This window comes from Podarcis cretensis (assembly GCF_951804945.1).
Source record: "Podarcis cretensis genome assembly, chromosome: 2".
NCBI lineage: Eukaryota > Metazoa > Chordata > Lepidosauria > Squamata > Lacertidae > Podarcis > Podarcis cretensis.
The window spans coordinates 55,265,579-55,291,930 of NC_137171.1; the positions used below are offsets into that span (position 1 = coordinate 55,265,579).

Here is a 26,352-nt window from a genome sequence, read left to right on the forward strand (position 1 = left end):
CTTCTTCTTCGTCTTCTTCTTCTTCTTCCTCTTCTTCTTCTTCTTCTTTGGCAATCACACATAGCCGAGTAAGATTGTATTCCGTGAACCCAGTCTTAACAGTGAGTCCGTAAGTGACTGTGGAGGCCAATTCTGGATCTACATGTCCTTTCACAGTGGGAACATAAGTTTCCGGGTGGGAGTTGATCAAGGTGAGGGTTTGCCAAGTGTGCCTTCCTCTTAGCATGTTTCTCCCTTTCGTCCTGAGTTCAAGCGTCTTCAAAGTCCATGACACCTTTGGTAAAGGCTGTTCTCCAACTGGAGTGCTTGCAGGCCAGTGTTTCTCAACTGTCGGTGTTTATACTACTTTTTTTTTTTTTTTTAGATTTGCCTTGAGAGAGTCTTTAAACCTCTAAATACATATACATAAGTATCAGGAACATGGGAGGCCACCTTGTACTGAATCAGACCACTGGTCCATCTACCTCAGTATTGTCTACAGACTGGAGATCACCATCGGATCTGAATTCCTAAGGAAAGACTTGAACCTACCAAGTAGTTTAGAGCATGAAGAAACAACAAGTCAAAGCACAGCTTTTGGGACACATGGATCTGTTCCATTTTATATGTGAGGAAGTTATGAAGAATGTAATTGCCAATCTCCCTCAACACATGGACCTCTGTGGAAGGGTGCTCTTGGGTAACAGCATAAGAAGTAGAAAACAATGTGAGAGCTGCATGGTGTGCAGAATCTCTTCCGTAGGCATCTGAGTGGGTATGTTTTGTGTTTTTGATCTTTAAAGATTCTTGTTATACACTTCAAATAAAGGAATAAAATTGGAGAGAAAGGCTTGTGAACATCAGAGCTGCCCACCACCCCCACCCCAGTTTTCTTTGAGAGAAATTTGCACCATGTATCTTATGTTTGCCCTTATCTCCAGAGTTTGGCTTGATTTGCATGATTACATCAATGCTATAAAAGTAGCATGGAGGAGGGAGCCCTTATTTATAAAAACTGCTCTGTCTTTCAGCATTTGCTTTGGGCTATTGTATCCAGAAAATATTTCAAAATGCCTGGCAGGAGATTTGTTCTCTTTGGTGACAAAAAGGACAGTTTTTCCCAAGGGCATGTGCGTCTAAGCACAAGTTGTTGACACCTCTGGGGAACAAAGCATCCATAATTGTATCAGGCAGGTTCTCCTCAGTAGTTATCACTGCAAGGGTTTCAAGGAGAAGTCCAGAACAAGACAGCTATGAAACTGAAAAAGGGGTTGTTGTTTTTCCGGGGGGGTGGGGTTAGATATTGTGAAAGAAACACAGGGTGGGCGAGGAGGGTCAAGTTCAGGTTCATGTGTAGGGGAGTGGGTCATTTGAACACATTACAGGGAAAGTGGGATTATGAGAGTGACTGCCTGCCACAGATTGGCAAGAACAATGGCAAAAACAATAATCGTAATTTATGTCCAACCTGCTTGAAATAAAAATAACAAGTACACAAGTTCAGCAGTTGGGCTAGCTGCATCTCAAAAGTGTTTAGTTTAAATCCTGACACCATCTGCTCAGCTAAAAATTTCCCCACTGTACTCAATATGCCAAATCACAATTTTGTCAGTAAGGACAGAAGCCTCCTCGCTTACAAAATAACTTGCAACCCTGTTTGAATGAAACGAGGAACCGAAGGGTAGCCAACTTGGAGCACCAGAACTCGGCAAGCTTGCTGCTAGGACTGAGATGGAATAAACAGGGCACACATGCTGTCAATGGAGCCGAAGAAACTGGCGTCCTTGCAGAAAGCGTGAAAAAATGTCAACTGGCATTGCAAGCCCTAAAGACTGAGCAAAACAGGGGGCTCGGCGGTTGAAAGTGCAGCTCATTACGCACACCGTACATGGGCATAACACTGGTGGGAGGGTGTAGGGAACTTCCCCCCTCCATCAGAGCAGAGTGGGAAGGAAATGCTCACTCCCAGACGGACTGCCTGGGAGTGCCAAGTTTTTCTCTTTCATGCTCACGTGCCATGTCACTCACCCACTGAGGATTCATCACTGCGGTAAGAAGCAAGGGAAAGGGCTGCTTTATGAACTAAAGTAGTGCTAGAGCCCATGCTTTGCATGCAGAAGGCCCTGGGCAGGGCTTGGAAATTCAGAAAAGCCACTGTAGAAGGGCTATAACTCAGTGGTAGAGCATCTGCTTTGCATGCAGAAAGTACCAGGTTCAAGCCATCCAGAGAGGGCTGGGCGGGAGTCCTGCCTGAAACCCCAAAGAGCCACTGCTAGTCAATGTAGACAACACTGAACCAAGTAGACCAGTGGTCTGACACAGTATAAGGCAGCATCCTATGTCTCTCTGTAGGCTGTACCAAACTAGATGAACTAGTGGTTCATCTTAGCAGAAGGCAGCTTCCTGCCTAATCCAGAGATAAAGCACAGCCTTTGAGATCAGGCTCCCATCTGGTTCCCATGCATCAGTACTGATTTCATGCCAAGATGCTGCATGGCTTCTTTAGACATGATGGTAGACACAAACCAGAGGAAACCATACCAGGAACCTCCAGTGTGGTCACTGATTAGATGGATCTACCCATTTGGCATCCCAGGCAGATCACAAACTGCAAGTTTCCTCCTAAAATGGAAGGAGCGAGCAGTTAACTGCCAGATCAACATTTTCAGCAGCAAAGAGAGACGCCCAGCCATCATAGGTACAGGTGTAAGAAGTACCATTTTACCAACTGGGGTAGTGGTACAGGTAGAATGGCTTGACCAAATTTTCAGGAGCAAGGAAACATCCACAGCTCAGTGATAGAGCAGCAGCTTTAGAGACACATGGCCCCAAGTTCAATCCCCATAATCTCCAGGTAGGACCCGAAATTCTGGGGAGCTGCCAGGCAGTGTTGTCAATGCTGAGCTAGGACAACCAGTGGTCTGATTCAGAAGGCACCTTCCTATGTTACTAAAGGACACTGGATCCAATGTGCTAGTTCAAACATCATGTTGCAAAAGAAATATGATTTGTGCCAGTCTCTAAAGATGATGCATTCCAGAATGGAGTAGCCAACACAGTGCCCTCCCATTATCTCAGCCAGCCATGGACAATGACCAGGGGAGTTTCAAGCCAACTTCATCTAGAGACCACTAAGGTGGCTTCCTCTGTTCTACAAGGATGGGGTTAAGTCTGGTATGGCAAAATGCTGCCAGACAAATTCAGAATATAGGGGGAAATGGGGCCCTGCATGTCAGCTGTGCTCCCAGTGCTCCTGTCATCATGGGAAGAAGCTTCAGACCAGAAGAGAGAATCTATGAGTATTCAGTTGAACAAGATAGGAAGCCTCCCCACAATCACCAACCCTTCCTTATTAGGATTCCCAATCATGGACAAGATTGAAAGGATGATCAGCTGAACATGCACAAAAACCTACTTTAGATCTTCTTCAGAAGTAGATCCATCACACATGGAGACACTCAGGGACAGGCATGTCTACATACTCACCTTCTAGTTTAAGCCCTTATATGTGTTCCACAAAACACGTGAATGGGCCTAAGGTTGTATGTTTTGTCCACATTGCAACCACACTTGGAAAAACACAAGTTGGAAGTGAGCTAAAATCTCAGTGGCAAGGCCACAGGTAGCAGGGGTTGTATCCCACAAAATCATTGTGCATGTGGAACAAGTTGCCACGAGTACAACAGAACTTGCCCTTCCTTTCCTCTCTTGTGCACCTCTCACACTGCCCCCAAATCTGCTCCAGAGTGTTGGGGGGAAGGAACTCCACAGTAGATTTGGGGGGGGGGGTACAGCAAGAGGAGGGGGAGTGAAAGTTCAGTGGTGCTTGCAAAAGTCATGCCTTAAGTGCAATGATTTCATTGGATGCAACCCCAAGTCCTGTGGAGTTTTAATACAGCAAGGTATGAAGTTTTAGTTTAGTTATCCTACTTCTGTAACAATTCTTCCGCCTCATACACACAAGCAACCATATTTCCTGATGTGTGAAAAGGTCAAGGTTCCAATCAACTACTCTATGCTTTTTCATACCACAACGTTTCTGGAACCCCAGAGGCAAAGTACGAGGTCAACAAGATCATGCATACTCATCCATATCTGCATGAGCTCACAGGCAGGTCACCGGAAAGTACACATAACAGCCATCCCATGTGACGAGCTTAGATCGTTAGGTGCAGAAACCCCTAAAACATCCCTGCAAGTACATTTATTCAGATTATTGGATAAGTATAAACAATCTCTAATTTAAATTCACTGCCTCAAGGAAACTGATGTATATGTTTTTCTGTAATTATTTATTTACTCTACATCAGCCAGTATTTTATCTTGTGGTCTGATGAGCTATTGCTAAATTTTCAAATCCATTAGTGCAGACAACATTAAGAAAACAAATCACTTTCAGAGGTTGAGCTCCCTCATTACTCAATTCCCCCTCCCTCTCTGTTAAAATCCATATTTTGAGAAAGATAACAGATTGAACAATTTTAATATGCTCATGCTGCCTTTAGACCAATAACAAAAAAAAAAATTCTCAGTAACAATGAGAAAAGTTGCTTGCTTTTTTTTTTTTATCCAAAACACTTTGGATGCCAAGGGTTTTCTTTTTTTAATTTATTTGGAGAACTTCTCAATTTTAAGTTTTCACAACTTGTATTTCAAAAAAATGTATATGTTAAACTTCCTCCTAGATTGTCCTGCTTGTTTTGTGAGTTACATTGTTATGACCATCAGCTACAAATAATAAAAATATGATCAACTAATTCTAACATTGCCCATGGCAGTAGTACCATTCATTCTGAAATGTGGGCTACACTGAGACCTTGGGTTAGAAACTTCCTCCAGCAACAGAAAGATGCTCACCCTCTATAGATGCCTAACATATCACTGTCCCAGTGAAAAAGACTGAAGAGGAGCAAGGTGACTGCAAACTCCTGTCCAGGAGCTTTCCAGGATGTGTGAACTAGGTCACAATATGCAAGGGGTCACCAATCTAGCCTTTGAAGGCTTCCAGAGTTGCTCCTGGGCAGGTGCCTTAGACTCCAGGCTTTCATTAAAGAAAAAAAGTAAGGTTCCCAAAATAATATATGGTAATATGTGAGGGTTTTTTCAAGCTGATTCCTGCATCTATGCAGAATTTTAAGTTCTAACTATGAACTTTTTTTCAATTCATTGCAATCTCAATGCTTGTTGCAATACAGCTGACTTTAGAATGTCTACTTTAGAATAGTTTACAACTTCTGGATGCTCAACAAGTGTCTGATGGATAGGATAGTTTACTCAGAAGTAGGAAAGATCAGCTATTGATCTTGTACCTACAAATCAATCCTATAAAATGCATGGGGCAAACCACAGGGCAGATAAATTGGTTTGATATCCTATCTTCTGAAGAGGTCCTGAAAACTGTTATTCTGCAAAGGCGATAGGGAAATCTACCTAAGAAGATGGTCAACACCAGCACTTAACTAAAAATCCAAGTATTTTGGAGGAAGAAAGTCATACAAAACTGCAGATAGGTCCATAATTATGAAGGAAAAAAAGGAGGAATCAATCTTTTTCCCCCCAAAGCACTTACATTGCATGGTTGTTAATTCACCACCTGCTTGAAATTAACATGAATAAAAATGCAAGAGATGGCAATGGAAAAGAAGAAACATCACAATTATTGGAGCTTTAGAGTCATTATAATGAATCATCATATACATAGTCTGGGGAAAGTCATTTTTTAAAAAAATCCAGGAGATCAGCTAGCACTATTTTCTGGGCATGACATTTCAGAGATTAAAAGATGACCAGTTTTTCTCAGTTGGATTGGCTGGTTTCCATTGGTTTCCATTGTGCAAGGATTTATTACAAGCCAATCAAACCAGTCAGCACAATTCTGCACCTGTTCATTTTGCTTTCATTTACAAAGAACTGAAAAGCTTACTTGTTTGATATTCAGTCTCTACCTTCATTAGGAAAACCTGCAATGTATTAAAACTACAAGAAAATCAAAACACCCCATTTTTTTTGTTTTACCTCCCTGGTATTTTGAGTGCAATCCAAGTAAGTCAGTGTGCAAATGGAATTACTTATGCTGATGAAACAGAACCTCTCTTCCTTCTCTCCCCACTTTCACTACTTCCATACTTCTCCCAGTCTGCTCTGGTGGGTTGGAGGAGCAGATCTGGAGGTGCAGGAGCATGTGAGAGAGGGAGAAGAGGGCAAGGAAGTTCTGTTGAGTGAGCAGTTGTCCTGCTCAGGCAACTACTACCCTTTGTACATGCAGCAAGAGGTGGCGATTGGTTTGGGCTGTGGAATGTGGGAATGACACCTCCAAACACGCTGCATTCTGTTGCACACACAATCTGCAGCCTGAACTGGCTCAGTTCAGGAAAAGCTTGACCATTTGATTCCGCTACTTGTATAAACTAGCATTAACAGCACCATCCTAAGCATGTTTACTCAGAAATAAAGTTCCAGTGAATTCACTGTGAACGACTCTCAAGTAAGCATGCACAGGAGCATGTCTACTCAGAAGCCCTGCTTTGTTTATAAGATTGCAGCCTTACAGTGCCCAGTACTCTGGATTCCTCAGAAGGCAAGCTGCCTGAAGTTTGGGAAATGACTGCTATAAGAGCAACATGTTGCTATAGATCTACTGAAGCTCTGGCTTTCAACACGCCGGCAAAATGTGAGAGTAGCATGACACAAAAGTATCAAGGTGTTCCAAGTATAACATAACAACACATCTAACAGAGTGCAGATAATGGATGTTTTTTCACAAATACTTCTTGGCTTTGAAACTTTGTTCTGTTAAAAGCAACAAATGGCGGGGTGGGGGGTGGGAACTATATAGGGATTTGGATCCTGATACACATGCCACTGTTGCTAAGTATTTCCAAGCAATTTGCAGCAAAACAGCAACAGCCTTGTGCACATTAAAACATGAGTAGGCAAACTAGGGCCCAGGGGCTGGATCCAGCCCAATCACCATCTAAATTCAGCCTGCGGATGGTCTGGAAATCAGCATGTTTTTACATGAGTAGAATGTGTCCTTTTATGTAAAATGCATCTCTGGGTTATTTATGGGGCATAGGAATTCGTTCATTTATATATTTTTTTCAAAATATAGTCCAGTCCCCCACAAGGTCTGAGGGACAGTGGACCGGCCCACTGCTGAAAAAGTTTGCTGACCCCTTCATTAAAGACTAAGGTATTTTGTATGGTATAAGCTTTTGTGGACTAGAGTCCATTTCAGTTTATGAAGTTCTGCAGCTTCATAAATCATGTTGCTAAACTTGATGAAAATTGGTCCTCCCATGAACTGACAGTCACTTGCAAAAGGAAGGAGTAAATGAACAAGAAAACAATCAGTGTTACCATATGCATGACCATTTCCAATATACACACCACCATATCACCAAGGAAGTTCAACATGCCTATTTTATAGTGTGCATTTATTAGGAAGCCATGGCTGGAACCAAGTTTTCACCACATGTGTATACAGACACAGAAATGCAATTGTTAATACATTATAGCAGACTTCCCTCCAGATTATTTTTTTTACTACAACTCCCAATGATGCCACTCAGCATGGCCAATGCTCAGGGATGATGGGAGCCAAAACATCTTGAGACAATCATGCTATCTTCAGATTCAAGGAGTTCAAGGCACAAAAAGCAATCCCAATCAAAGTGGGATAAAGCAGAGCTTTGTATGCCATTTGTAACAAAAGCAATTTCTTCGTCATTTGAAAACATCGCAAAAATCATGCCTCTTTTTTCCACCCCTAATCCAAGCATCCTTTCTAAAGCTAGTCCTGAGAAGTTCACACAGCAAGACAAAAAGCTGTCCAGCTTTGATGAGGGATATAGTCTGTAATGAATTCCAGATGTGAGCATTTTCTCCTAAAGATGACACTGGTTTACAATGAGTCGCTTTTGAAAAGATTGTACAATGAGGGCAATCTGAAAAAGCCACCCATGATCTCAGTTGCTCAGCTTGATCTTGCAGTGGCCTTTCAAAACCACAGCCCAAGCCGTCCTCTTCAGTTTTGTGTGAAAATGGATCTGTTCGTTTTGCAATGGTTCTTTAGAAACTGCTTTCATTCAGTTTCCATCAAGGTTCACATGGACATCACACATTTAGAGCTGTGAAAAAAAAAACTCAAAACCTCACACCAAAATACTGTTGCTTTCTCATCTGGTGCACATCTCATATCCACCAGCAGCCATGCATTTAATAACATGGAGCCAATTTTATGAAACTCCCTCCCAGTTGAGGTCAGGCAGAGCCCTTCTGTGTTTTGGTGCTTTTGGTGCTTAGTGAATAATTTTTTTCCCCTTCTGGCAGGATTTCTGATTTTATTGTTTTAATTCATATTTAGTTTCATTGCATTGAGCTCCCTGTACACAGCTTAGAGAAGTGTGTGATTAAATGATATATAAATCAATGAAATAAATAAAATAACAAATAAATAGTTTGGGAACCCTGGAATGCTCTCGCCCTCTGAAAGACAGATCTATTCAGCTGCACTTTCCAAAGTTGAGTTGCTGAAACCATTTCCGCTCTCCTGTCTCATCCATTTTGTGGGCTTAGGTTTCTCTTTGTGCCTTTAGTACACTGCTTTAGAAAGGCAGTATTAAAATATGTTACATAAAATAAATGCAACATGCTCTTAAAACCGAGAGCTTTAGGGAAGAGAATAGCTAGCATATAAATCCCAAAAATGCAATTCTTATTTGCTGTGAATCTCCCTGACACAAAAAACTAAACTTGTACAGAGGAATAATGTCATAGAGTTGTGAAATCAAGATGAAGATTGCTTTGTGCTATGCATTCATGAAAATACTCTGTGATGTCTTTTTTTGCTTTGAAAAATATTAAATGGTGATACAGTGGTACCTTGGTTCTCAAATGCCTTGGTACTCAAACAACTTGGAACCCAAACACTGCAAACCCAGAAGTTTGCAAACATTTTTCAGAAGCCAAAAGTGCTCTGTTTTGAGTGTTATGCTTCCAATTTGAGTGCCACACTTCCATTTTGAGTGTTACGCTGAGGTCTGTCTGTTTTTGCTATTTATTTTGCATTTTTGTTTTTGCGGCTTTTTTGTTTTGTTTTTGTGACTGTGTGGAACCCATTTCAGCTATTGATTGATTGTGTGGCTGCAATACATTATTGCTTTCATTTTATGAACCAATGGTTTTATTAGATAGTAAAATTCATGTTAAATTGCTGTTTTAGGGGTTATTTTTAAAAGTCTGAAATGGATTAATCCATTTTGCATTACTTTCTATGGGAAAGCACATCTTGGTTTTAGAATGCTTTGGTTTTGGAACGGACTTCCGGAACGGATTAAGTTTGAGAACCAAGATACCTTTGTATCTCCATTTATGGTATAAGCTTACAAACAACTTTTTTAAGAACTGGAGTGGAAGATGGTAAGCTGCTGTTTATGATTACTTTTAAATTGTTTTATTCCCTGCATGCTTTATTTTCATGTACACCACTTAGAAATGCTGGTGATTCAGTGGTATCTCTCAACAACGCACCGATAGTGGCTAATTCTAAATGAAAACTTCCCCTTTAAATGAAAGCTGAAATGGTGCTTGTGAAGTGATTGTACACCCTTTCTGCCTGCTGGATTCCATCCCAATGCCATTTGTCATGGCTTCCGCGCACCTCTCTGCTTTAAAAGCCAAGATGTACCTTGTAGTGCTAAGTGCTTTCTCCTCAGGAACTCTGAAGTGGCAAAGAGACATCCATACACTCCACTGCCCCGAAGAAAGCACTGTATGAGTTCGTGGCTTCAGTCTGCTACAAAAAGGGTCTCTCAAGTGCTGGGAGAGAGCTAAGTTCAACATTCACTTCATCAGCTTGGCTACTCAGTCAGCTACTCCAGCCTTGCCACCCCCACCAACCATGCTAAGGTGCACTCAGTAAGTCATCGTAATATATACTGTATATATCCCCCACAGCTAATCAGCAAGTATCTAAAACTTGACGATCATTTTGTATGATGGCAGATTCAGTCGAAGTCTTGGGGAGGGGGGAGATCCAACATTAGTAGCGTAAGAACCACCCTCCTCAGGCTGTTTGTCAGCTATTGCTGTGCCGTTTTCACATCCACGTCAGGTTTAAAGTTTACACATGAAAAGCCACTTTATATGACTAACCTTCAGCGGTAAATTGCAAACAGGCTAGGAAAAGCACTCTAAAAGGATGGTTTGTATTCACAGGGACCTCAGCCGTTAACTATAACCAGCGGCTGAGAACTTAAACTTGTTAGCATGTCATGAGAAGATGCGTTTAAGTTTTTAAAATATGTTACTATTAGAACGCTAATGTGACTGTTACCTTTATGACTACCCAGGTTTGGGGCCAGGACTGAGTGGGTCCTTGGCATTAATGCCTCTGATGATTCTCTGTGGTGGAATTGCTGGCGTCCACACCCACTCACCCCACAAGCAATGAGTACTGCTGCTGCTGTAGATCAGCAGCATTAAGGAAAATCTGCACAGCAGTATCCACATTGGGGGAGAGCCCAGTCAGGGTAGGCATCAGCACCAGTAGCCCATGCCAAGCGGTGCAGTCCTTGGCAGCTGCCTGAGTATGCCGGCTGTTGATGCCAGCCAGGCATTTGGAACTGTAAAGGCAACAACATTTAGCACCTGCTACAGCACATTGCTAGAGATGAGCTTACAGCAGATCTAGACCCTGGTAGAGATTTGTTCTGCATGTCACTATGGCCAAAGGGAGAACTTGCAAGGCCTGCAAGCACCCTTTGGAGCACCATCCCTGATCCTGTTCAGGGACTTTAATCTGGGTTGCATGCTGCCCAGGCTGCTTTGGATTGCTCTCTTTTGAAAAAAATAGGACTGTTGGAAATTTTGCTTTTTACAGAATGATCCATTTATTTTGATTGGTTATTTTTTAAAAAAAATAATCCAATTTTTGCGCCACATTCGCCTCCCTTTTCCTACTCCCTTCTAATTCCAAGACTCATTATAGGAATCAGGAATTCCATGTGGAATTGCTGGCGTCCACACCAACTCACCCCACAAGCAGTGAGTAGTGGTGCTGCTGTAGATCAGCAGCATTAAGGAAAATCTGCACGGAATTCCACACGGAGGGTGGAAAAATTGACTAGCAACAGCTCTCTCTATTCCTGTTTGTAACCAATTTAGGAGGAGTGAGAAGACACAAGAAGGGTCATTGCTAGGTAACACCATCCTCATATTGTTCGATACCTGATAGACAGGCCTGTGAACAGGCTAGAGTCTTCGCATCTGCTTGTTTGGTTGGTGGACATAATGGCTTAGGGGGCAGAGTGGACGGGATGCAAATGACAAAAAGCTTTTGAAGGAAGACACATTTAAGAATCTGTTGGCATTCTTCTAACTGTTCCTCATCACCTCCTACAATATGATCCATTAATTAAGTCACATGAAGTTGGTTTCCTGAGCCAAAAAGAGCCCAGTCCAAATATCATATTGCCTTTAGCAAAGGCAAGAATATGAATGGCTTGGCTGTTTTTAAGAAGAGCCTAAGATGAAGTTCCAAAATAATCAGTTCTGCTAGTGCAAGCATGTTAGAACATTTCTGCACTCTCAGTCTTCAAGAGCATTTTTGAACTCTTCAAGTCCATATGTGTATTTGTGGTGTGTGTTATATAACTAGAACAAGTAAAGGAATTTATCGCTGGTGCTACTTTTGTGTCAGCTGCAAGTTCAGAATAAGAACACCCATGTTCTCGTCCTCTGTTGTCCCCAATTCCTCCCCCATTTTAATTCTTTTAAGCAGAACTGCACTAAACAAACTAACCTTTTATTTTTAAAAACCCTAAACTTATTAGACTAGAAAGAGCACCAAAGAACAGATGGTTGTTCAGCCTGAGGAGAACATGCAAAATAACAAGTCAATCAGTCAGCCATTCACCTGCATCTTTAATTTCCCTCAGCAAGATCTACTCAGAATGCCCAGTGTTAAGCCCCACTTACTACAAGTTTGCATAAAGGAGCTCTATAGTTACTCAAGTTGTAGTTCACTGATAGAACATCTCCTTTGTATGCAGAATGTCACTGATTTGGTTCCCACCATCTCCAGGTAGACCTGAGAGACACTCTGCCAATCAGTGTAGACAATACTGAGCTACATAGACCAGTGGTTTTGCTCAGTATAAGACAGGCTGTTATACTATGCCGCAGTTGGTTATTTGTAATTTGCATGCATTTTTAAATTTGATTCAATGGCACCCACAGAGTCCTCATCGTCATTGCATCCTGGTAAATCCCGGCTAACATCAAGCCTTATCCAATTAACAGTTAGAGGAGAGATTGTTTTTCTTTTTAGCTGCCAGTCAAGAAGGGATCTTTGTGGCATGCATATGATCCCCCAGTGATGGAGATCTTTTGGCCCTCCAGATGTTGAACCACAACTCCCACCACACCTGACCATTGGCCATGCTGGCTGGGGCTCATGGGAGCTTGAGTCCAACAACATCTGGAGAGTGGCAGGTTCCCCATCCTTGGGAGAAAGCAATGTTTGGAAGAGCTGCTACGAAAAGAGTGTGCGCCTATTATCCTATTTATATTCTGCCATTGCCCCAAAGAAATAAGGATTATTAATATTTTATCCAATTTTAATGTCACCACAGCCTTGTGAGATAGGATACCTGAGAAACAGTGACTACTTAGAAAGCCTTATGGTTGATGAGGGATTTGAAGCCAGGTCTCCGTGGTCAAAATGCAACACTCTGTCCACTATATCACACTGGCTTTCAGCTTAGAATCATAACAGGGGTGGACTTGGGTCTTTCAAATTTCAACGGTGCCCTGTGCAAGGCCAAAATTAGGCACCCCACTTCTTGCCTTCCACTCTGCTCATGCATTGCATCATAACTGCGGTGCCCTGCAGACCCCCCTTGGCGCTGCATTGGTGTGGTTTTTTTCCTCCCCCCCCCCTTCTTTACAGCCCAAAGCAGAAGCAATGTTACACATGGTAGGGACACAGGAGCACTCCTGCCTTGCCACACATATATGGAGGACCATTCCAGAGACTGTGTGAAATGTGCCTGTGTCCCAGAAGCAGAAAGCAACTCCACTAGACAAAATGGCCAGCTCAAAGCTCCAAATGGCACAAACAATACAAACCACTGAGAAGGCAAAATACCCAGACCAGCCAGTCTGATCTTAGTGAACATTCCCTTCCATCTAGCACTTAATGTGGATGTAAGAACATGGGAAATGAAGATTTCCTCTCTGCTTAAGGGAACATCTGCCCTCTATAAGGACAGTGTTTCGGTTCTATCCATCCCCATCCTGTTCACAGTCTGTCTTGCACTCGAGAACTGCATAAATCCAACAGCATTTGAACTTCCTCCCTCCCACTCTTCCTCCTACCCACTCTGCGTACTTCAGAACTCCAGCTCTCATGAGAGATCATTAAATTTTGGAACAATCAGCAGTTCATTTTGTATATTTCATTGTGCAGTGCTGGAACTTTTTAAAATGTGCTTTGCCATTAAATAATACTGTGGCGCTATTAAGGAAGGGGCAGATCTTAAGACGCTTCTATCTGGGTGCTGAACAATGCAGTAGTGACCTCCCCACGAGAACACTCCACATCAGAAACAGTAATGAATATGAATGGTATTTTTCAAGATTTCACTGCGTGCAGAATGAACTATGGATGGGGGAGAAATTAGATAAGCCCAGTTTGCATTTAAAGATGAACCTACTGAATCTGAATTTTCCAAAACAACAGGCAAACAGGAACACAACCATCTTTCAGAATTCACACTTCTCTGATTTTTGCAGTGCGGTTCCCCAGCCATGTGATGTGTACAAAATTGCACATGCCAGGGTACATTTAAAACGGCACATAAAAATTCATGAAAATAACATACAAACGATTATTATATTAGGGGAAATTGCTTTGGGAAAATGTATGTAACATGCAAATTTGCATACAAACATGTGTATATGCGGAAATATTCACACTAAAATGTGAATAAATTTTCAGGGGGACTTAAACAAAATTCAAAAACTGATGTTGAAATGTGGAGAAGTGAACTTAAGACTGTAAAAGGGGCAGGGGGGACTGAAATTGACCAGGGCGCAAAAATTGACCAGTGAGCACTGAGTCCCATTGATGTCAACAGAAGCCAGTCATACATGGCTCAGCTCATGACATCTTGTTGCCTGAAGCAAAATGGCACTTCCCCCATTCCACATATAAGACAACTAGAGCAGCAGCTGAATATTACTTCAACAATGACAACAGGAAGTCTTTCAGGGGCCCTGAGGCCAGCACTCCAGTTTAGGGTATTTCGGACAAACCAAGCACCACACATACCTCTGTACTCCAGGAGAGGGGAATGCTGCCCCCTTCCAGCATTTGCTGCCTGAGGCAGTTGCTTCACTGTGCCTAATAGTCAGGCCAGCCCAAGCCGCGTTCCCTGTCATTCCACGCTATATTGCTGCTTCACAGCACAGTGCTGGAGCCAAGGCAAGCATCCCCACACTGCAAGCAAAATGGATCGTTGTGGCTGTGAACAACCACAGTCAAAGTCCAAAAAATATATGAAAGAATAAAGGAGGGATTTTTGTATGTGTGCTTCTCCTGAAGCCTAATTTTACAGGGAAGATTTGTGTCAGCCATACACTGGCCTTGCTCTAGCTGGACTACATATTTACTTTGGGTAAATATGTGAGATAATGCTCTTCTGCAGTTAATGTATTGATGTATCCTTCTTGAGTAAATGAAAGTTGCCCTCAGAGCTGTTTGAGTTGTGCACCCTGGCTTTAATATATCACTGGGAATGAGACATACCTAATTGACTCAGGCCTGTAGTCTCTCTCTTATATTTTCCTTGCCTTTTAACTTTACTGGGCAATTACAGATAGACAGACAGATAGTATTGAAGTATAACATACAACAATAAACAATAAATTAAAACACTCCAGTCTGCATCTTTTACAAAAAAAAGTAAATGGTATTGACACAGTTATACAGTCCAGTCAGAAATACCACCTGCAAACCCATCTTTAATTCTACTATAATACGTGATGTCAGGTGAGTGACAATGGCAGAAAATGGTCATGGGGGTCAAACTGGTCTGCTTGACAGGCCTGATTTGACCCTTGGGCTGAAGGTTTCCCATCCTACACAATATCCATACTTATTTTTTCCTACCAGTTTTCCAGGCATGCGTGTGATGAACCCATCTTGACCCTAGAAGCCCATGCCACAATCAATTTAAGGTGCCATGAGACTCTTTTGTCATTTCTCTCAGAGATCATGACATTATGCTGACAACACAGCGATGCTGTTCCTGTTACAAACAAACTCCACCTCAGCAAGCATTTTGTGGTGGTGGCGCTACATGTTACCATTCTAGTCACACTGTATGTATATGAATTTAAAATGCACTTACTAATTAAATGCTGTCTCAGGCTTTGTTCAAATAGAAATGGTGACATGTTTTGGTTGGTTAAATTAATCTTAGGTAAAGTATGCCATCCGGATATACCCTTGGGATTTCCTTCGCATCTGTTGTTTAAAGGTCATAAATCTGAATTCTAAGTAGGCACCAATTATTGCACACATTTTCTCAAATACCAGCCCCTATCAAATAGCATACGTTCATTTAAACACGTATAATTTGATGAGTACCCCATAACTATCTCTTAATATTCATAACAGACTTTAACAGCAGAATGAATAAACCAAACAGTGCTTTGTCAAAATGGTAAGGTGAAAAATCAGGCCACAACCCACAGGGAAAGCATAATGAATGAAAGCAGCCAATGACTCGAAGGCTCACAAAGCCTGTCAATTAATTTTCAGCCTACAGTCATTTTGCTATGGATGTCTCAAAGTTTCCTTTGAACATTACAGTTACCCAAGATGCTTTATATGTGTGGTTATGAAGGCAAGGCAAGCCTTAAGGAAATTTGCATAATACTCTCAAATTAAAAAAGAAGGAGGAAACTTTCATACTTGTTCAGACTTTGGAAAAATATCTCTAAGAATAACGGGCACATTCATTTGGAGGTATATCTGAACTCATTATGTAAATGGGTAATATTGGATCTAGCTCAGTACCTCCCAGCTGTCATTACCTTAACCTGGAGCGTTAATACCTCTACCCAGTCTTTTTTCCAGCCATTTCCCAACATCTATCATTTATATCTGTTTGCATAGTTTCATTTCCACTTTCCCGAGTGCTGCAAAATGCAGAGTAGCCTAAAGCAACCTCTTTTTTGAGCAAAGATATGCATCACAACATTCAGGAAGCATGAAAGGCAATGGATAACTAAGGCTGCCAATCCAACCCCACTTACCAGGGAGTAAGCTCCATTGAATTCAGTAAGGCTGACATAATTAGGGTGGTGGTGTAAAATGGGGCCATGAAAGATAAGCCACTGTTGAGTCAGCTATGGGCATTTATTGAATTCTTTATTTGTCACCCAAAGCCCAATGGTCTGCTTTATAGAAGGCAGCATTGCTTTAAAATTGCAGCGTTGCTACATCTTTATATAGCATTGCCACATTCCCCAAGGGAAAACACAGCATTTTCAATAAGTACATATGTATGCTACTTAATACAAAGGAAAACATATTTAATGTTCTCCATAGTATACTGCTGCATTTGAGCAAAATAAAACAACTGGGTGGAGCTGAAAAAGGCAGACAGAGAGATGAAAGATGGAGAGCCTGTTTCATTACATTTTAAAAGGGTCCAATGTTGAAACAATACAAAAATGTGTTCTTTCTAAGCATGGATGTCATGGCAGTATATTTGCCACATTTACAGAAAAAGTCAAAGAAGAAGCTGTAAAGTCTGAGGGCTGATCCATATGTTGCCAGAGCCTTTATGTAACTGTGCCTCACACCATTTGTATAACATTTGTAGACGCACAGTGTGGGTCACACAAATGCTATAGGGTTTTATCCAAAGTTAGTCCTACTCACAGCAGACCCATTGAAATTAATGGATTCAACTAACTTAGGCCCACTAATTTCAGAGGGAAGAATTCAACACTGTGCCAAGGGGATCAATCCATCAGGGCAAGTACTATGGCTTGCCAGGCAGAACGATCAACCCTCTCCTTCCCCCATGCACTGTTCCAGGAGTTCTCCCATCCCACCCCCAGTCAATGGAGAGGTGCAGGGGGAGGAGAGAGGGGAAGCCCCATTGCACAAGCAGTGCTTCCACAGATGGTAATCATTATTTGAATCCTAGCCAATGAGTCTACCCTGAGTAGAACTTATTTGGATACAGCCCATAATTATCATCCATACCCAGGATCAGCATCAGCACTTGACATCCTTAAACAGCTGCCAGTTCCCCTTACCCCAATGGGGCCCACCACTATTGTCAGCCTGCCCACTTTTAATTCCCCACCCCACGGCTGCATCTGAGAAGCACCAGACAGCTTCTCTCATTAGCACTGTAATTTCCCCCAGTTCTCCCAATATAGTGTCACTGCATTGTGGGAAATTAAGATTGTAACTGGACCCAGCTGTCCAGTGCTCTTCAGAGCATTGCTATGGACACTGTTTCCAGAGCCATGTAAATCCATTGATGGAGCAAAGGCCACACCAGGGGACACTTTGAGCAGGGCCTCCTCATACCTGCACAGCCATCATCGAGCCCCCAAGGACTGACTAAGGATTGGCCACTGAGGAAAATGGTTGGGAGCTGCCTAGTATCTGGTAAAGCCTACTTTGTCTTTCCTTCACACAGCATGGACCAGCTGAGGACTGACCATGGGGCAATGCAACAGTTGACAAGGAATGGGTTGGAAAGGGACAGGACAACTAACAGAGGAAAGAGGAAGGTTCACCCAGCCACACATTCAGATTAACCACAGGTGACAGGGGAGGGGCACTTTGGGAAATTGCCACACCAACAGAATGCTGGAGCCTGTGTTCCATTTTGACTGGCAACTCATCCTCTGAGCAGGCTTTTATTCCAACAGACACCACACAAAGAGCCTGTAATCCCTGGATCTGTTAAATAATGGACCCAGCATACACCAAGGCACACAGCTTGCTTCCAAATTCCCTCTTGTGCTGGCCTAGTTTAAAGTTGGAGCACAGCCCAGCTGTGCTGAACACACACGTTGCATTGTCATCCTAGTCTTTTGCTCTTCAGCTCCACTATCCCCACTCACCCAGCAAAACAGAAACTGTTTTGCTGTGCTGGCTGCCTTCATTGGCTCCTGAAAGTGCAAAGTGAAAAATGAATCTCCCACTAGAATTTTGGACGCCTACATCTATCAGCCATTTTTTTAAAAGCCAGTATCAATCTATCTATGCCACTCATCTGAGATGCTGTTAAATACTCTGGCACTATTAAAACTGAATTAATCCACCTTTCCATTGTATTTTCCTTTAATCCAAATGGATACTTTGAAATAGGTTGATAGAAGTGTGCAACATTGCTGGCTTAAAAAATAATAACATCACCAATGGCTTAATCAGCAAAGGATCTGAAATATAAGAATTACAGCAGCTTGTCTCACCGCCTTTTGAAACTATGAAATCTTTGCATCGGCTTTCCAAGCTCCCTGTGTTGTTGTTTTCTCTCTCTCTCTCTCTCTCTCTCTCTCTCTCTGTGTGTGTGTGTGTGTGCGTGCATGCATGTGTGTGTGCACAGGAGGTATTTAAGCTGATCAGCACAGAACATCTTTGCATGTAGCTAACTAGTTGCTTCAGAATACCTCCCACTGTTTCGGCCCATTAACCCCAGCACAACAGCTTGATGAATTAATGCTTATATAGGCACAGTTGGCAGCTTCTAATTAAATAATTATGGTTATACAGCTGCAAAGAAGCTGGAATGTCCCATCGGAAAACCAGCTGTCAAGTTTTATTGGTCCTGAGAGTTTTTGAAAAAGAGAATTTTAGGAATTTGATGTGAAGGATCTCTGACCACTCTAGACTTTCGGTGTGGATTGCCAACATTCTCATATTAAAACATCCAAGAAAAGAGTGTGTGCATGCATCTATATAATTGCTGTCTCCCATCAGAGTCATACATTGTTACATAGCACGTATGATATAAATTATTGTCATCACTACAGCAACTGCTCAAATCACCTGCATAAGGTGCATTTGCATAAGGCAAATTTGCATTTCGGATTTTGGCTAGCTGTTTCAAACTGGTAAATACAATGAAGCAATGATAAACAGAATCAACATTCTTAAGACAAGGGCTTCCTTTTTGAAGAGCAAGGTATCACTACGCAATAGCCACTGAATACCACAAACAGTCATTATAATGACTCCCACAAGCATTTTGCCAGCTTTACCCTGGGAGAAGCAATCTGAGTGAATGCTAACATGCGAATCCACAGAAAGGGTCCTGAACTGGGAGAGATGTTAGGTGTGGATTCAGCGCATCAACCACCACTGAGAACTGATCAGAGGAAGGAACTACTGCACTACAGGGAGGGGGACCCTGCAGCCTTTAAGATGTTGCTGGACTACACTTCCCACCATCCCTTATCATTGGCCATGCTAGCTAGGGCTGCTGGGAGCTGGAGCTCAACAACGTCTGGAGAGCCAAATCTTCCCCATCTTTGAACTACAGGGTGCCCAGTTAGACCTCAAACCTTCAAGAAAATAACTGGGCAGTGATGAGATCAGGCCAGGTAATGTCTCAGTTCCCTGATCTTTACATTAAAAAAAAAAAAAAATGAGTTCAAGCCTGTTGGTTTGGTCTCTGCCTCAGAGCCTTGCATTTGGTCACATCTCAGTCAGCTCCCATCTTGCTTGCTGTATACGCTGTTGAGAAAGTGCCAGGAGATGTGAAGCAAGGAGACCAGCTCATGATGATGATATGGCACAAGCGGTGCTATCTCCCAGTTGGGGAGCTTTGAGGCTGGGTTCAGCAACTCTGTGGCTTGCACCAGTGGTCTTCCTCCTCATGGGTGCTTCTTGGAGCCAGGATCTGACTTGTAAGGAGCCAGATCTATTAGTTAACAGCTACTGAGGTAAGAGCAGACCACCAGCTTGGATCCCCTGAATGGAGTGGACACAACTGTCCCCAGCATGCTGAATATAAGGAGCCCAACGGCTTTGCTGCTGATTTATTGAAGAAATGTCCTATCTGATTTTACCAATATTGTAAAGAGGCAAATGAACATAAGATTTCAGACATGGGTCAGAAAGAAAGGGAATCCCTGAATGTAGAGGAGGTGGGGGAGGCTGTGTTCATGCGTGTACAAGATTTGTCAACTGAGGTACATCTAGTTTAAGCAAAGGTAATAGTCTCTCAAGGGACGCGGGTGGTGCTGTGGTGTAAACCACTGAACCTTGGGCTTGCCGATCGGAAGGTTGGTGGTTCAAATCCCTGAGATGGAGTGAGCTCCTGTTGCTCTGTCCCAGCTCCTGCCAACCTAGCAGTTCGAAAGCATGTCAAAGTGCAAGTAGATAAATAGGTACCGCCCCGGCAGGAAGGTAAACGGCATTTCTGGCTTTGCCAGAAGCGGCTTAGTCATGCTGGCCATATGACCTGGAAAAACTGTCTGTGGACAAACGTCGACTCCCTCGGCCAATAAAGCGAAATGAGCACTGCAACCCCATAGTCATATGAGACTGGACTTAATTGTCAGGGGTCCTTTACCTTTACCTTTAATAGTCTCTCATGCACCATAAAGAATGGGTGGTGGAGTTACAAGCCATCTGCATGGAATCTGGTAGCTTGCATATCACATCAAAACATTTTTAAACCTGCCTGTCAAATTGTGCATTTCCTTGCCACTTGGGTGAGCCATATCTACACCTTTAGATAGTGCCAAAACTTTCTTCAGAGCATCATACAAATGTAGTTTTTCAATTCACTTAAGACAGACACACCTCATTTGATAAATTTTGGATACAAATCTAGAATTCCAACGGCTGATAAAAGCTAACAAAGTAGTCCCACCTGCTAACAAATAAAGAAAGTTGGCTGGCCATAGTTTGAAGATATCCAGTACAAAATATGTTTATCAAGAATGGTACACATAATGAGGAATCTATGCAGAAGATCTAATAAATAGGTTGAGCTGAAGGTTCGATCAAGGCATACAGGCTGGCAAATGAGACAAACTTTGGCTTATGAATAAGGCATGGGGTTAAAATATATATTGAAGGAGAGAGACCTTGGGGGAGTCAGCCAATAAGGGAGGTCCATTAACACAAGGGCTTATGACTATGCAGTGGAAGTTCCCCTGCTTCTCCTCTCCCCACATGCCTTTCAAATCTTTGTGGGGGTTCTCCCAATCCTTTGGATAAATTTTCAAGAAGGTTGCAGAGGGCCCACAGGGAAAGGGGAGGGAGAAGTTCCATTGCACCGTCCGAAGTTTTTCCAGGAACTGAATCAGTTTGTTGGGCACCACCCTTGGTTTTTCACTTGGTTCTAACCAGAAAGAATTAGAATAGCACCATCAGCAGTATGATAGCAAACAAATCATAAAGGCATCATCCATATCTTGGCTGTGTCACACTTCACCGTGAGACACAGTGATGGTTCAAGACGCCTTAGCTCTGGCAAACCCCAAGCCTCCTTGGATATCTAAGTCTACCCTACCCAACATTTATGCAACGATTTGAGCCCCAGCTGCCTCTTCTCGGATCAACAAGACACCATAAGCAAATGGAACCTGTTCATAGGCTAGGAACTGTTGCAACTGTTCCCATCAATTATAGAAACACCATTAGGGTGTTTGGGTGTGTTGCTTTGTTTTAGCATGTTCAGTGGGTTGGGCCAGCTCTCAGATCCAAGGATGGCTGTGCCAGAGGTTGGCTCAGCTGCTTGCACTGGGCAAGTGAGAAGGGAAGGTAGAAAAACTCATCAGTGGATCATGATAATTGGAAAGGTGCTACATTTCCCAAGAGAGAGTAGAGGGAAATTTCTTTGTGAGCTCTGCCTGATAAGCAGTATAAAATGCATTAAATAATTAAATTACATAGTCTCAAGAGCAGTTTTACATGTCATTTCCTCATATATCTTCAGGAGGAACCTTCTTTGCTGTATTTTATTTTCTTTCTGTTTCTCTTTTCTTTTATATCTGTCATATGACCATTGATTGTAACTTGGGAGTGTGCTGGGTGGGGGTGGGGGAATTAACAAAAGTTTTTTTAAAAAAAGAGTAGGGATTTAAGGTCGAGCCTTAATAGTTTCCTCTTTCAACTTGTGTCTGCTTTCAAAAAGTTATTTCTTCATGACAACAAACATGCAGGCCAAAAGAAAAGTTAGGAACTAATGCACTGAGTGTGAATTACATCAACTATGAAATACTAGTAATCTCTGATGTAATTTTAATCAGACTCTAACTTCAATCCTAAACTTTGGACAAAGAAGCAACTAAGAACTCCAGCAACTTTCTGGATCGTTATTTTGCCAAAGCAAAGCAACTATCGATAATAACAATCATACCAATTCCTTATTTCTCCCATTATTATTTTCAATAAGTCAGTGTTTTATCTTAGGAAGAATTGTTTTGAAATTAATTAATACCTGGGCGTATTAACAATTTCATTTATATCATAAACACAAGATACAGGCTCCCAACGTATGCATCTCAGACTGGATGCTCACATAATGCCTTAAATTTGAGTATTTGCATCTATTACTAAGCCTTCTCTCAATTTTCTGCACTACTTTTCAACATCAACCCTCATAATCGTCTTCCCTAGCTAGTTATGCAAAGTGCAGCAAGTCAGTTAGATAAGACACCTCTACTTCACATTTGTCTTCACAAAACACATTTGAAGGGGACAGGAAAAACCTGGTTGTGATAATGAACCAGTTGATCCTTCTCCTTTTTGAAGTAAAATCACAATAAAATACTGCAGCCACACACATTGAAGATCAGACAAGGCCTTTTATATAATAATTTACGGAAGCAAAACTACCCTGGTGTGACCAGACAAAAGTGTTCCCTATACAATGCCAAAGCTTCAGATCTGAATCCAATCCTCTGATGAGATTCCAGACAGCAGAGTAAAATTATCCAGTTAAATCAGTTACCATAGCAAGATGCAGTATACTCATTCTTAGGCATCCACTGTCTATTTCAACATATAGACCTTGTCTATGAAAAAGACCCCTGCTGAAAAAGAGCTAGGATGAGTAGATTTCACTTTTCCTTCTCTGCATATAAGCATATCAGCTTTATTCCTAGATGGCTTGGCTGGCGGTGTGTGATTATTACCAAACACCTATTACCATTGTACAGTTTCTATCACTAAATCAGCAGCGCCTTTTCGCCTATTTTGAATGAGCACTCAAAATGCACACAAGATAGTTAAACTGCTGGTTAACTATGGCGGGATAGATGCATCTCTGCATGTTTGTGTGCGTGTGTGAATGTCTGTCATAGGAGCAGAGAAGGGAGGAAATTCCAGCAGTCTGTGCTGCCCCCTAGCCAAGACCATACCACTGAATTCACCACCAGTGTATGCTCAAAAGACTTGCACTAAATACCCCCTTTGCATCCCGATTCAGAATGAAATTTCAGTTCGCAGAAAGGACACAGAGGCTTGATCAAGTCAGGATAACAACCCAGCTACCAAAGGAAACAGACTTCCAGCATGCATCAAACCCAAACAGTCGCCACAGCAGATGTACTTACGATAAAAGACGTATTCCGTGTAGCTGGACCAAACTTTGTCATCAGTGTATTGATTGACAAAAGAAGCCGTGACTGAAGAATTGCAGGCCACCATGTGGAATCCACATTCTGACAACATATCAAAAGCCCTTTCCAGGTGCCTGAACTTCAGGTAGAACCTGGAGGTGTATCTGTCGGGAGCCCGGTCTGGGTCCCTGCTCTCATTCAAACTTTCTCCAAAAACTTCTTTGACTAGAGCAATCCTGCCGCAAACCAAAATCCGTGGGACCCTCCTGAACTTAGCATCTGCTTGGGTCTCCCGACCCATGGTGCACGACCCCCGGTAGCCAATAGTTATGAAGCCCCACTTTCGATCCGAGGGCATAAGTGATGACGGGGCACATATTCTCGTGTCACTGCTTTGGGAAACCTCCTCGTAATCACTATGGCAATAATCGTCGGGACTCTGCTTGATCTCATCCGGACTCAGAATTTTAACCAAGTCTGGCAGCTGAAAGTACTCGGCTTCCCTTTTGAGCCTCCCTCTTTCTGGAAAATGGTCAGGCAGGACCACTTGCTTGTCCCTGAGATAGTCCAAAATGTAGCGGAACAGGAAGCCATCTCTGTCGATGAATATCCTTCCCTTGGAATCTTTTGCAAGATCGTTGGCCGACTCTCTCTTGGAGGTGAACATTTTCCAAAGCAGGGTGTGGGGAATGCCTGTTAAAGTTGAGAGGCGAGTGAAATAAACCTGGCCGCCCACATTCAGCTCTATCACCTCTGGGTAGGATTGTGCAGCTGTTGCTTGCTCTCTGGGAGGGAGGTAAGTCCTGCAGTTTCCACTCAAGGCCATGATATTGTTAAACAAGCCAACCACAAGCTGTGGGGGAACTCGCACTCACATCCAAGGTTTTAAGAAGGCTCCTTATACCCACTCCCCCAGGGGTCTCCTAGCATTTAAGGAGACTGGGATGGATGGGTGGGTGGGGAACAGGAAACAGAAATGAGGTTACAGGATTTATTTCCCAATTGTCCAGAAATGGGTATCACAAAAACTGACAAGGTGACTTGAACCTTACAAAAACAAAGAAATAACGAGAATTGAAGAGGGCTCCCTTCACACAAGACAATCACATAACCAGATCTTCCATCAAAGCCCCAAACAGTAGGATCAAGCCACGTTTCCTTATCATTCACAAGCCTGTTGAATAGAAAGAAAATGAGAAAGAATTATTCCTCTATGCATGGGGGGGAAACCCACACTATTTTAAAAGAGTAAAAAGCAGTTGAGTTTTGAACGCTCAGCATACAACCTATTTAAGGGAATATTTACCTTGCTCTATCATTTTTGTTTAGTTTAAAGAAAGGTTGAAGGAGGTTTAAAAAACACATTCCAGGTTTGCACAAGCATCTCATTTAGATTATGCAAATGAGGGGATAGAAGCATTGAGCCTTACCTTGGTTACACAAATGCACAGTTTCTGCAAAGGGAAGCGACATTTCCTAAGCAACCCCAAAGAAAATCAGCACTCAGGGTTGAATCTGGTATAGAAGCAAATCCAAAAGCAGGAAAGGGACTGGGGTTTGCGGGGAAGAGAGCAGCTCAGTTGGCAATATCCAGGCAGAACTTAACTGTTAAAACCCTTGCACAGGAAAGTTAACCAGGCTGGGCATCGGAGAGAAACGAAGCTGTGCAACAATAGCTGAGACCAAGAGAGAGAGAGGCAAAAGCAGCATAAATCCCAGGTCAGGACTCTTTAGGACAGGAGAGAATTTCAGGAGGAGGACCTTGCTTCAGATGACTTGCAGAAAGCCCAGAAAATGTGAAGAGCAGTGAAAGGCAGTTTCAGTGGCATCCCACAGTGGTACCCTCTCCATCAGGAAGGGCAGAGATCCTCCCATGTTCCCAGCCAGGTTGAGAGAGCACAAGCCTGCAGCAGTTTGAAGTGGAGTGGAGCGGGGGTGGGTGAGAGGAAAAGGATGCCCAGGGAAGCTGCTTGCTCTCTGCTTTCACTACCCAGGCTGCTGCCTCTGGTTGCTGGGCTGGGTGGTTCCACAGTTCCCAGTGCAGTTCGGATGCTGTTGTTTCAGCAGTGCAGGGAAGAAACCATCCAGGGAAATGACTATTACATCATCTTAAAGGAATATGGCTTTGAGAAAGCCGAACAACCTGGAGGGGGTGGGACTCGCGCGCTAGTTCGTTTCCCCTCTTCATTTTTTAACGAGTTGCAGGAGGAGAAGCACAACGTGACGCTGCCACAAGCAGCTCCCCTGAACCAGCAGAGAGGCTCCAGGAAAGCTTATGCTGCTTCAGCCACTGGGTGAAAAGGACCAGTTCCACATTTTGTCCCTTGCAGAGCTCTGTATCTGAGAGTATTTAAGTTCTCTCTTGTTCTAAACGCAGCTCTCTCTCTCTCTCTCTCTCTCTCTCTCACACACACACACACACACACACACACGTTCCTGTTGCACATTTTCCTGCCTTGATAAACTTGTGTCGCTCTGTGGTGCGATGCAAAATGAAACCTTACGGTTTGATTCTGCTCCCCCGAAGACACACAGTACAAATTAAATGACACAAATATGCAAATCGAAGCTTTGATTTCCCCACACACATACACAGGGAAATGTCGCCCGTTCTACAACAAATTAACTCATCAGGATCTGTCAAGCAGAGCAACCAAAAATCAGGGGGTGGAATGGAAAGCAAACAGAAAGAGGCATCGTGCAGTAGTAATAATGGTCTCGAAAAGTTAGAGAAAGAGTCAAATGATAAAGCAC

At 42.7% G+C, this 26,352-nt stretch overlaps 1 protein-coding gene across 2 annotated transcripts in view; it reads right to left on the bottom strand.

Moving 5' to 3' along the window:
- KCTD16 (potassium channel tetramerization domain containing 16) overlaps positions 1-26,352 on the bottom strand; it is a 150,306-nt gene that overhangs the window by 122,453 nt on the left and 1,501 nt on the right. The window contains exons 1-2 of one of the 2 annotated variants that reach the window (XM_079967991.1): positions 25,029-25,786; positions 23,593-24,772 (exon numbers count right to left, since the gene is read on the bottom strand). In XM_079967991.1, the coding sequence (XP_079824117.1) occupies positions 23,593-24,424 (832 nt within the window). In that variant the 5' untranslated portion in view covers positions 24,425-24,772; positions 25,029-25,786. Of the gene's footprint in view, positions 1-23,592; positions 24,773-25,028; positions 25,787-26,352 lie in introns of those variants that run through there. The other variant, XM_079967992.1, reaches the window with a different exon arrangement.